The sequence below is a fragment of the Trachurus trachurus genome (genome assembly GCF_905171665.1).
Source record: "Trachurus trachurus genome assembly, chromosome: 11".
Classification (NCBI taxonomy): Eukaryota; Metazoa; Chordata; class Actinopteri; order Carangiformes; family Carangidae; genus Trachurus; species Trachurus trachurus.
The window spans coordinates 26078484-26091867 of record NC_139904.1 but is presented as its reverse complement, the minus strand read 5'-3'; the positions used below and the strand labels follow the sequence as shown (position 1 = coordinate 26091867).

The 13384-nt window shown below is 42.8% G+C and overlaps 1 protein-coding gene across 1 annotated transcript in view; it reads right to left on the bottom strand.

Moving 5' to 3' along the window:
• The window catches only part of adgrb2 (adhesion G protein-coupled receptor B2), a gene marked incomplete at its 5' end in the record, with an annotated part of 155444 nt that overhangs the window by 85226 nt on the left and 56834 nt on the right, over positions 1–13384 (bottom strand). The window contains 7 exons of the mRNA XM_083981756.1: positions 3413–3565; positions 3897–4005; positions 4462–4530; positions 5518–5712; positions 6808–6904; positions 10030–10141; positions 12160–12324. Of these exons, the coding sequence (XP_083837882.1) occupies positions 3413–3565; positions 3897–4005; positions 4462–4530; positions 5518–5712; positions 6808–6904; positions 10030–10141; positions 12160–12324 (900 nt within the window). The remainder of the gene's footprint in view (positions 1–3412; positions 3566–3896; positions 4006–4461; positions 4531–5517; positions 5713–6807; positions 6905–10029; positions 10142–12159; positions 12325–13384) is intronic.

Genomic DNA, 13384 nt, shown 5'->3' with positions numbered 1-13384 from the left:
AAAGGGGGAGGAGGAGATGGGGTGGGGGTGGGGGTGGGGAGGGTTGATGGTATCAGACGCACAGGGTGACTCATCCAAAATCTGTCTGCGATGTTGGCTAAGAGGTAATACTCATGAAGAGAGATAGCGAGACAGACGCGGCGAGAAAAAGAGGAACAGACAAAGAGATCCCGACAGTGGGGGAAGAAAAGGCAATTGTGAGACTGTGAGGAGGCAAAAAAAACAGATCAAAGTAGCGAGTGTGATGGATCCTAATTGGACAGTGACTGCAAAGGCATGCAAATGAGAAAGTCAGTGTATTGTGGGTAAATGGTAAATCAGTGTGTGTGCGAGGGGGCGGCACTCCTACGCTCCTGGATGATTAATACCATGAAAAACACTCCGTCACAAAACTCTTAATTTCCCATGACTTTTTGTCACTCTCTCCTTGCTAAACATCGAAGTGATTGGTGGTCAGTTGCAATCCAGCAAAATGGCAACCCACCAGTCACCAGCTGTGAACTTTAATATGCCATTTGTCAACAAAAGATAAGCTTGGAGTTGCTGCTGAGCAGTAATTCATGGTTTTAATCAAAGATCGGAGGCTCCATCCAAACAGCTCCATGCGACTTTCGCTTCCTCCCAAGCTCCTTTCTTCTGCGTCTCTGCTTTTTCGGGATCATCCCTATGTTCTCCGGGTCCTATGTTCCTTGGGTCCCGCTGTTCCCCGGTTCCCCGCTGTGTATGGGACCGGGGAACATAGAACCCTTTTTTAGAAAAAGGGTCCTATGTTCCCCGCTTTTTCCCGAAAGGACTTGGGGAACATGCAATTTTTGGTCCCATACCTGGAAGTGTAGTTGTGACTTTGCAGATTTTTGCCTATTTTTGAGTGAGAAGTTGAGTTGTGACTTTGAGTGAGAAGTGGATTTGTCCCAATGGTTGGGTTTAGGCAATGAAGAAAAGGGTTGGTTAAGTTTAGTACAAAAAAACAGGTAGAGGCTAGACAGGCCAGATAAATAGAGAGAGTTCATCAACCAGCAACAGCGGGGAACAGAAAAAGGGTCCTATGTTCCCCAGCATGCATTGCGACCGGGGAACATGGGACCCTTTTTGGGAAAAACAGGGAACATAGGACCCGGGGAACATAGGTGCTCCCACTTTTTCTATCCACATTTTTGTGTTAATGTCCGTGTACACATCAACAATTAGTTAGATTTGCTAGTGGGTGCATCCTCCAGTCCAGGCTAGCTCCTCCTGCCTCCTGTTTTTAGGCTGATAGGCTGTCCATCTTCTGGTTGAAGCTGTACTAACACACAAATATGAAGGTGGTATCATTCCTCTCAAGAAAACCAGTGAATGTAACATTTCTTACAATGTCAGGTTGTTCTTAAAACCTTTTGTCTCAGAACTATCAACCACTGAGTCAAATTCGTATTGATAAATTGAACCACAGCACAGTTAAACTTTGAATAAAGAAGCCAGTCTTTCACATATAATTGGTGAACAGAGCTCATGTGGTTTGTGTTCTCAGCTGACTAATACTCTAAAGTTAAGTATAACCATGTGCATGTCCAAGCATTAGTGCATTTGAAATATGAAGTCATTGTTGGCTTGTAAGTCGTATTTGGATCTTCATGTGTGCATGGCTGCCAGACAGAATGTGCTGTGTTGTGTGTGTGTGTGTGTGTGTGCGCGTGCATGTGTGTGTGAGAGAGAGACAGCGGAGGGAGAGAGGGACTTTGTCAACTCGAAAATCGGTGAAGAACAGTCCCAGTCTCTGCCCAGTGAAGCGATTCATGAACCTATAAATTGGCTGTGTGTATGTGCGCCTGTGTGCACACATGCACACACAAAGGTGCCAATGGACCTTTATGAGCATGTTTAAGCTGTCCATCTGAGATAGGCTTTCATTACGGGGGAAATGAACCAAACAAACTGATAGCAATCAACTCAAGACCTCAACTCATGGGCTGCCAATGGGAAGAGGCAGGGTTCCCACAGGGCCAAAGAGCGCTAATAATGTCCTAACTCACAAACCTATACGCAGCTGGATGAAACAATTTGCCAAATAGCATATGCCAAAGATGGCAATGGCGTGCCCTGGATATCATATGTGAGAATGGCTGTGGAAATGTGATGCAGACCGTCACTTTCATTTCACAACAAGCACAGCCAGAGATAAAACATTCAACTCCACAATCTATGATGACAAAAAAAAAAAACAGCATGGAGGAAAGAAGGCATAAAAAGGCAATAAAATAAAGGAGCAAAACATTTTGAATAAGAAAAAAAAGAAAAGAAATGAAAACATAGCCATAGCATTAAATAAGCAAGCTAACACCCATTTTATCTCTAGTGATACAGTATCCACGTTTTCCTTTCCATAAATGTGTGAAAACAACTCACAGACAATTCACGAGCAGGTTGTGTTAGACAAAAGGAAAGTGGATGGTTAGAGGGGGAGAATAAGCAAATTACACTGTAGATAATGAAGAGACAGTGGGAGTGAGTCGAGGTGAGGGGCCCTCAGGCTGGTGTACAGGATGTCTTGAATGCCAGTCAAAGAGATTCAGTGTCATCGGTGCGAGTGAGAGGTCAGTGACAGCTCTGCTCCCTCAGCCTGCAGCCTCTCTGAACTTTAATTTGGGGAGGGTATGGGGTGCCAGACAGGAAGTCTGCCAGTGTAATTTCCTGTGAGATGTGACCTTTGACTGCATTGGTAGTGGATCGCATCTGCCACAGTAATTCCCTTATCCAATATAAAACACTTTTCCCCTTTCATTTCTGTCTTTTCAGATCCTTTGTTTCCCCTCCACTACTTTTTCTCCTTTGCTTCCTGATACCTTCTTTCTCTCCACATTTGCCTCTGTGATTTCATTGTGTTGTGCTTGGACGATTGCTTTGCTTGTTTCTTGGCTTCACTTGAAACCACGTAGGGGAAAAAAAATGAATCACAGCAGTTAAGACTAACAGCAGTTAACTTTCTCATGCTGTTAAAAGCAAAGAGACATCTTTCAAAACTGTATGAGCACTTGATGCTCTCGAGGGGGATGCAACACACTTCACACATGAAAGACCAGGCATCTTCTTGAGAAGCCCTCCAGGGCCTCTTTACAGTCCAAAACCTTCTCAGCATCACCCTCCCATGTCCTTGGGAAGCCTCCTCTCTGCTTCCATGAGACACATCTCTAAATGTGTGAATTCACACTGGGATAATTCTTCTTGGCTAGCTGTCTGACCTTGGCTAAAGACTATTGAGTGGGGTGATAACAGGTCCACCTATGTCATAGAATAAACCAGGACAGATACAAGTTGTGATTATGGACTCAGTGCTACTGTTTACCACCTGTTTAAGTCCTTGTCAGTGATGGTCCTAGTCCAGCCAGTGAACAAACGCAGGTAATCTTTTTGTTTACTGTATATATATTTACACTCTTACCTTCCACAGGGACAATGAAGACCTCTTTAGGAATGTAGAGCTTGTCCTCTGCCGTTCTGGCCCAGTCCTTCATCCCTCTCCGGCCTTTCATGGGGAAGTTGATATCACTGGAAACTGCAGACACTGGCTCTCGTTGAATCGTTACCACTGGACAAGCAAGAGACACCAAAATGAATTGAAAGTCACTGCAGCACAAAAGTGGGACTGGAACAAAGAGCACCGGGTTAAGGATAAGATAGATGAGGTGAGTCAAAGACGGTGGACGCAGCAGTACAAAAATCCTTCCATCTCACAAAGTCACTGAGTCATGCTTGGTGTTGAAAGTCATAAATGAGGAAAGACAGCAAGGACGGAGCTACAGTACAGTGAATGAATTGCTGTGCTTTTGATTTGACAAATTACACTGACTTCATTTGACTGAGGAGAGAGAAATAGAAAAAAATAATCACACCTGAATTCAACCTAAAGTGAAACTTACTGAGGTTGTTTGTAACCACTAGAAAACTCTGAAAAGGCTTCTGGGCTTCTCCAATGAGGTGAATGAAATCCTCTATTATCCTCATCAGCAAAGCAGCACCGGGAGCGACCTGTGGATGGGGATGGAAAACAGAGATGAGCATTGATCTCGATGTCAACATAATTATAATCCATGGCCAACTTTCGATGAAACATGTCTCCTCCGTTGAAACATTTTTATTCATTTCATTATCTAGACCACTGATTGTGTTCCAGGGCGGTAAATTGCTACCACGTGGGATATAATATCATACTCTGCTGCTTGTTTATTATGTCCAGATGGCAGGTAGCACACCTCAGCTCAAGGGCATCAAGCCGGGTCACACACACCAAAAAAAACAAACAAACTACACAACACATAGCTAGTATAATTAATAGGTAGCTAGCCACTGTGTTTAAACAGGTCTGTTTTTAGAAATCTAATAATGAAAAGTTAATGTGGGATTGGCAGGCAGACACACACATGCACATACTTGGTCTTTCAGAGGCACACGCGCACAGTAACAGACACACACACAAGATTTTACCTGGTGAGCGTCCTCCCACCTCTCTTCATTTTCCTTGTCCAACATGTTACTGACTATCTGGAAGAATTTCTGGACACAAGACGAGGCAGTTGTTAATTCAGCAGAACCATCAAGTAGGGTTGCAAAGGGGCAGTACATTTCCAGAAACTTTCCATGGGAAGTCTATGGGAATTTTTTTTGAAATATTCCAAATTGGAAACTTGCCTTGGGAATTATTGGAATTATGGGAATTTATGGGAATTAACTGGAAATTGGGGGTAATTTAAACAAACTGTATCATGTAAATATTTTGTTTTGTCATAAGCAGACATCCATGCAAAATAATACAATTACAATACATGACATTTCAACAGATTTGGGAGTAGAAGTTTTAATTCTTGTATGAACAATCAATTTTACTCGACCCCCTCTCCCCCACCCAATCAAAAAGTAAAATGACCCCCAAAAGGGTGGCCTCCAGGGTTCAAGAAATCTGTGCATGTGATGGAGGAATGCACAGTGCATGTGGGGGCGTGGCCTCAACAGCCCTGCAGTAAGCAGTGTGCTGTGTGCATGTGACTGAGGAATAGCAGAGATATTCAAGTACTTGCATCAAATCTGGTTGTTTAAGCCAAGATTATGCTACAATATATTTTCCCCAACTATATTTAAGTTCCCTGTTAAGGGCCAACATTGAATTTTGTAGATTTCGGATTTATTCCCATTAATTCCCATGGAAAGTTTCCCTACACAGAAGCAATAGACACTGGCCCCTATTTTGTATCCACCAACTACTCATACTGCAGCAGCTCTGCAGTTTTACAGTAGAAGACTACTGTACTATATAAGTAAAAGGAAATTGTGGAACATAAAATCATATTTGTCAGTTGACCGAGACGGGAGCATTTTACTGCGAAAAACACTGCGAAAAAATCCACTTTGAGGCTGCAGCGACTGTGCAGCTGTAGTTCATTGGTATGCACATCCTATACAGCGGAAAGTGGAGCTCCTACATGGAGGTCTGCGTGTGTGAGGCTGTGTTTGTGACAGTGTCGTTTGTGAGACTCTTCGCCATACCTGCACGTCGTCGGGAGCTGGGATGTAGGTTGCTCTTTTGAAGGTGTCCGTCACATTTCGCAGGATCTCCGTGGAAAAGAGAAGGTCGCCACTGTAGTAGCTCCCCCTCTGCAAGAGCTCCAGGAGAGTCCTTACGATCTGAGACATGCCCTCCCCAGCCAGGGTCCTCTGACCCTTCGCGAGATGCTCTCGTAACTGCGCAGCGTGTACAGAGAGACAGAACATGAGGGTGGCTCAGGGCACCAGCAGCAGGCTGGCACAGTCAGAATGATTAAACACACGTTCCATCTGCGTTTATTGTAACAACTTGTTCTGATTCAAAATGTAGCCAGTAAAAGAAAATGTCAGACAGAGCGAGACCAAACAAGCCCAAAATCATGTCTTTTTCCGAAAATAATCACAGAAATGTTTTGGATGGGAGCTGCCGGGATGTTTTAAGACAGTGGTATACATGTACATGGTTGGATTATTTTGTTCTTTTTATTTTTTGTGCTTGTGCTTAAAATAGAGAAGCAAAAAGAGGTCTAGCAGCACTCTCAGACAGAAATTGGTTTCTCATCTCTTCAGAGAAAGAGATACAGAGAGCAAGACTCTGTGTGTGCGTGTGTGTGTGTGTGTGTGTGTGTGTGTGTGTGTGTGTGTGTGTGTGTGTGTGTGTGTGTGTGTGTGCGTGTGCGCGTGTGAAATGCAGACAGGGGAGAAGAGGGAGAGAAAGCCTGGAAGAAGAGAAGATAACAGCAATCACAGAAAATTAATTATTGACTCCTGGTGTTAATGAAAGGTTGGAACAGAAGCTAACAGAGCAATCAGCTCTGTCACGCACAATCCCTGACCCCCATCTCCTTCCGCCATCATCGAGGAGATGGAAAAGGTTGAAGTTCACAGAGCAGGAAAACAGTCTGGCTGATGAACACATTCATTAGCTACGTTCATTAATTGATAAGTGTGAGCACAGAGCTCTGTAAAAGCTAATTAGAGATACCGGCATGCTTTGAGTAAAGAGACTCCTCTATTTTGAGTAAACTTTTTCAAAAAAAGAAAGTTGAACAGAGGTGCATGATGGGTGAAAACAAGGACAAGTTGAGGCAGTACCTTGAAAACAGGAAAAAACCTACATATTAAAAAACTCACTAATGAGACAGACAAGTTTGATGAAGGTGAGTTAGAGACTGATGATGCAGCCCACTGCCGCATATTATGTGATAATGTTTTCTTGTTCAGGATAGAAAATGTTATTTGTGCAAAAAGTTTCTGAGTTTGGGAGGACGTAGCTATTAGAAGAGAACTTACAGATAAATGTAAATATCTATATTCAAGTGAGACGCATCTGGCGAAGCTCGGAGGACCCCAGAAAGCAACTCCATTATTGTCCAGCATGCAACGACGACTAGCAGATCCTGCAAGAAATAAAAGCAACAAAAATATGGAATTAGGCAAATTCAGACATGAAATCTACACGACTCATCACTATGCACATTAACCCGTCTCATTCATGAAACGTGAGCAGCACGGATTTGTGTGTAAACCCTGAGCAGCGCAAATTTACGTGGATTTCCGCATTCATCAATCTTTTAGTAGTGCTGATTTTTTCGTAGCTACTCACAAAATCTACACCTGCTCCAGACTGTGTGTAGCGCTTGTGTAAATGTAGGAATGCAAATAAATACTGCTTGTTACTGTTGAAAATTACAATTTTAATCCGTATTACTCTCTCTCATGTTCAAAATACGCCGATGCCTTTGAAACACGTAATTTTAACATGACAAACAATTAGAAATATTTGGAGAGAGAGACGTTTTAGGGATCGGACACGCACAAACACGTCAAGGCTCCATTTTATGATTATAATAATTTGATATAAAACCGGAAAAAACTTTTTTGTGTTGCTACAGTATACGCTCGGCGCACACTCCACCCTGCACAGCAGCGCAGTCGGCACCGGTTTGGATGGAGCTGTGACAGACGGCTAGTGCTTCTGTAACAATATAACCTGCCTATATAACTTCATGTGTTGATACAACCATGTTCCTCTACAGCTGAGGCTGGGAAGAGCCTCCTCCTCCCGTCGCTGCCGTAGCTCTGTAGTTGTGTTTTTTTTTTGTTTTTTTTTTATGTTTCATATCAAACTATTCTGGCTTTACTTCTTAAACGGTTCTTTAATAAACCAATGATACTTAATTCACTAAATCTGTTACTTCCCTCCAGCCTTTGATTTCCTGTCCCAGTCACACCACTAGATAACAGAAGAGAATTACATATTTTTTCTGGACTCCACTTCACCCAAAATGACTTCGATCCGCAATCTTTCTCTTTTTTTCTTACACACGTGTTTACGATCAAATCTGAGTTTCTCGCACCGTTCATGAATCCGGAGTAGAGTTTTAGTAGAGTGAGCTTTTATGTGCAAATCTACACACAGATTTACTCACGTTTCATGAATGAGACCCATCTATATGCAGCACTACATTAGAAACTACATGATGTAAAGACATGGATCAGGATCTATGGGTAAATAAGTGTTCCCCCTTGTTTAAATTCTGAATTCAATTTTTCAAAAAGTCAGGGTAAAACAATTTGAATAGACTGTGAAAAACAATTAGCAAAAGTACAATACTCCCACTTATGAATAAAACAATTAGGTCAAGGTTGTTCATTTCTTGAAGTAAAACACTGCTTACGTGTTCCAACCACCAAATAGTTTATATGTAGCTGTTGTACAGTGTTTAACGCACGCTGGCAGGCAGGAGATTAGCCACTGCCAAACTACTTTAATGAGACAAAACCTTTCTTTACACAAATAAATATGCACACAGACGCTGCCTTTTTGTTACTAATGTACTAATATAAATAAACTCTTCACCTGTTAATTTAATTTGATCCACTGACTTGGCTCAAAATGTGTTGTTGTTTAAGTGGCTCTCAAAGTGGACCCCAGTACTGTAGGCCTTGAGGGGGTCCCCAGTAAAAAGAAGAGCAATTAATTTCTACTATGATTATTAAAATGTTCTATAATTGGAACAGAGTGTATGACTATTTTAGTCATGGGCCAACCCTTTCTGTAATAAGACAATTAAAAGCAAAGGGACCATGGCATCTTTTGTGTCAGTTTTAGGGTTGTTGGTGTGACAGAGTTTGAGTTCTTGCACCCAGCATGTTGTTGTCTTCAGGCAGCGGAAAGTGATTTTGTGATTGACCATCAAAAACCTGGTTTGAAGTCGGTGGTGCAGTATTTCACTGAGACAGAGATGCTGCTGCTACCTGTTCCAGCAATGGAGTCACTGTTCAGTTTCAATATGTAACCAACTGACTGCAAATTCAATCTAACTTAGTGTGAAACACTCCACAATTGTAATAGCAATACGCCACGGTGCAAGCACGCCTGGCCTTTAAAGGAAATGAGAGACGGCACTGTGATTGGTTGACTGGATATTAAACCCCTAACACTCCCATGATTAATTGGGAGACTCAGTTTAACCCTTTAAACTGTATGAGTGGTGCAGCACATAGTCTGAAGTGCATGCATGCACTTGCAGCATGCACACGCTTGTGCTTTGGGTCGTTAAAATAGAGCCCATAACGTCTTACTGGCAAGCTACGTGATTCAGACAGGCATGTTTTGATGTCTGAGCCAGTGCCATAGTTTGAAAGATGTAGAGACACACTTCTGCTCTTGGCTTAAATTATGAAGAAGAAAGTGTCTTTAAAAAAAAAAAAGAAAATGGAAAAAAAAAATCAAGCAATGCTCTTGTTTCTGCTTTTGGAACTTAAAAGAAAAAGTCTGGCAGCATGCTGTTTGAGAAAGTGCAATTTAGATTAACGTTACGGTGAGAAGTGAGACACAAATAAGGTTCGAGTGCATTCAAACAGGACACGTCTGCTGCGCTAATTAACAGAAGATGCCTGGTAATGCACAAGCTGGAAGTTTTATAATGACTGCCTCTATATTAAAGCTCAAAACAGGAATACTAAAATTCTGCTTTTCTGGTAAACCCCATATAAAAATATAAAAAAAAAACCATAATGCAATTCCGGCATTTAAATCAGGAGTACACATTGGCTCCAGACACAGGAACACAGCGGATTGTGGATTTTGAAACACAAACAGTTGAGTCATTTAAGATGTCCTGGTTATAACTGATCTATTTTACAGTGCTCCCTGCATTTCTAATGAGATGAGCTGTTACACTGTATTTCCCAGAAATCACTTGAAGTCTAATGTTTATTTAATGGTATTTTCTTGGGGATGAAGTATGACTCTCTGTAGGTTTTGTTTTCTCTCAGTGGAGCGAGCTGCTTATGCTACATAGGCTACTGGGTGGTACCGTCCATTCATGGTTCACAGACCTCATATATCTTATGTTTATTTACTGGATGTGTTGTGTAGAGTAACAAGGTCATCATTTATACAGAGACATTACCGGCCTGCTACAGTACCATCACAAAGTCACACAATCCGTGATTAATACTCGCTACCAGCCGACGGATAATAGTATATTAGCTGAAGGCAAACACTGTGACTGACCAGTGGCGTTAGTTGGACACTTGTTGTAGACAGTTTCTCCAGCCGAGGCTCTCTTCCACGACATAGAGAGATTGTGGTCATCTTTACATATCTCGTGAGGAGCTGTAGAAGTAGTTGAGAAAAACACAGAAAAAGTGAAATAAAGCACGATACAGAAGGCGAACAGAAAGAAAAAAAAATCACCATGCGCACACTCCCACAGACACACACATAGCCAGAGCAAAAAAAAGAAAAAAGAAAAAAAGGGAGACAGAAAAGCACAAAAACAAGATTCAAATCAATGTTCTCCTGCAGCAGCTCCCAATCTTATTCCCTTGTACATTGCTCAGTGCTCTCTGTCAGTGTCACTGCCTCAGTACAGTATCTCATTCCCTCTTCATCTTAGCCCCTTCTCTTTATTCATCTGTTTTCCCCCCCTCCGTTCTCTTTCATAACCCTGATGAAAAAACGGGGGAGAGTGCTCTGAAGATATTCCGAAGGGGCAGACGAGTGTTGGCAGAGGCAGTGCAGAGAGATGAAGAGGGACGGAGAGCAAAGAGAGAGAGACATACAGAAAGCGAGAAAATCTGATATGATGTTCGCCCTGCAATGCCAACAGACAAGATCCTCGCCTTTTGTGAAAGAGACTTGAGAGCCACTCAAAACAAAGGGGTCATGGTGGAGGCCGCACTCCAGCATTTATCATCTGTATAGCCCGTCGGAGCTCGACACCAAGCACGCACATATGTGGCACTCGAGGGCTCGCGCAGAAAAACGTGCTTGAGTATTCACCATGCGCAGCGCACACAAAGCTCAGTCAAGAGACATGCTTATTAAAGCGCACTGTTTCCTGCGGTGGCTGACACTCTGACAAATCACACCAAGTGGGCCATTGAACATGTTGCCCTCAACCAGGCAGCGTAATACAGAGCGAAATAAAAGCAGAGGGAGAGTAAGCGAATACGATTTACAGTAAGAGGAGCGATGCGGTGATATGAAGCAGTTTGAGCACCTGCGTTTTTGTTGATTTTTGATATGAGGAGCAGGAAATACGGCTGCAACAAACAGTAAACATCCCCTCTTTTTATGTATGTTTGTTACATGAGATGTAATTTTTTATTTTCTCATTTTAAAAAAAAGAATCACACACACACACACAAAAAAAAAAACATAATTTGCCCTGTGGTCCCCAAAGCTGTGCATAGAACCGCAAAAAAAGGACAAAATGGAGAAACTCACAGGTATATAAAGGATAAAAGGAAAGCACTGCAAGGCAAGGACATGCAAAATCAATGAAAAGGCAAAGATGGATGGGGAGAGGAGTTGACAGGAAGACAGACAAGTGACAGATAAAGATGAGCGAAGAAGAGTGCGGCTCTAAAATTGCGATGGAAGCCTTTAGCTATAGTGCAAATCACCTCCACTCTGCCTGACAAATACAGTGCATGTACAGACTGAGCACACGTACGCACACACACATGCACACACAGTCCTTTTTTCTGTCAGGCGCCCGACTAGGAAGAGATATGCAGAGAAATGCAGTCGCAAAGAACAAAAAAAAGCATTTTACAGACTTTTCAAACAAGAATAATATACTGTATACACATGCGGTATGTGGAGCCGGGGGGCAACCACGATACCGACATCCCACCAGTCCGACATACAGTAGGTCTCTAATTGCCTAAATGGCAACACTTTATTTTCTATCAAACGTCCCATCATTACAACAATTTTTGCCTCCTATGGTCGGAATGATGGTATTTTTTTCTTTTTTTAAACGTCCTGCCTCTCCGATAATCCCTTTAATAGCGTATTTTTTTCCCCAAAAGATTTTGCACTGGTTGGGCTTAGGCAATGAAGAAAGGAGTTGGTTAAGTTCAGTAAAAAGACCAGGTAGAGGCTAGACAGGCAGACTAGTCCCTGTCTGCACTCCATGTGGATATTCCTCTATCAGCATGTCTTATAGAAGGGAGTCACCTGTTGAGTAACGCACATTTCCTTATATTAAAGCCTTGTTGGAATGCTGGGACGTTCGCATGTCAGAATAGCGGTATGTCGGAATGGTGGGATGTCGGAATGACAGCATGTAACCATGTAGAGCAGAGTCTCAGCTCACACACTCGCATAATAGAGTCACTGACCGGGGCACTTCTTCTCATTACAGGACCGGACTTCCTCTCCTGAGCCATCGCAGGGGTAGCCCTGTACACCGGTGCCCTCGCACATCCTGAAGCGACGCTGCCAGCCAGAGTCACATGTCTTACTGCAGAGACTCCAGTGGTTCCAGCTGCCCCAGTTACCTCCACCTAGACAGGCAGCAAAGCATGACCAGTAATGGTTAGGGAAAGGGAAGAAAAAGAGGGAAAAATATGAGAATTGGTAATTGTAAATTCAACTTGCAACTTTAAAGGTACATTGTGTAGGAATTACTCCCATCTAGCGTTGCGGTTGTATATCACAAGCAACTCAATCATATTTTTCATGCTGCATTCACGTGAAATTGGGCAGACGGCAGACGGACGACAGCCGCTGCACTTAACGGCATAAACAAGCCTCTATGTAAACAAGTGGTCCGTCAGCACGAGGCAAAACAATACACGTGACGATATGTTGTCATGGCAATGTCGTATTGTTTACCTGACCCACGTTTTACCGGCTTTCTCTGGACTTCTGTGACTAAAATGACATCTGGTTTGTTACCGACGGCCGTCTGCCCGACTGCACGTGAATGCAGCATCAGTGTAACGCTCCATTCCTCCTCACTGCGTTACCGCGGTGACTTTTCACAGACGCCACCTCGACCTGAGCCGACAGCTCCGGTGTCTCCGGTGAGTTTCCGTGGTTTCTTACCGTCACGCTGCCACTGAACGTAAAAACATGGAGACACGACATGGCAGCAGCACCGAGCTTACCCGCTCCATGTAGATATGAATGATATGAACGGCTAATTCAGAGCTTACCGGAACATTTCAGTTTGTTGATGGGGGTGATTACTGATTAATGAAAAACATACTTTTGAACAAAATAATAGATTTTCGTGAATAGATAACAGGAGAAGTTACACAATCTCCCTTTGAGGCAGCAGCTTTTAAGCTGCTTCTTTGCTTCTTTTTTTTCTAGTGGAAGCCAAATTAAAGCCACACAGGCCCATTCTGAAACCCGTGCTCATTAAAACAAGCTAGTATTTTTGTGCTCTGGGGGCCTGGACGAAACAGACTCACAAGCCAAATTGGGTCCCAACCCACAAATTGAAAATATGTGAGAGGCAAATCAGAGAAGACCAGGAAGATGTTGTTAGATAATGCATGTTCCATGTTTGCATAATAGCATTTGAGAGCATGTGAGCATGAATACTAATCATTCATT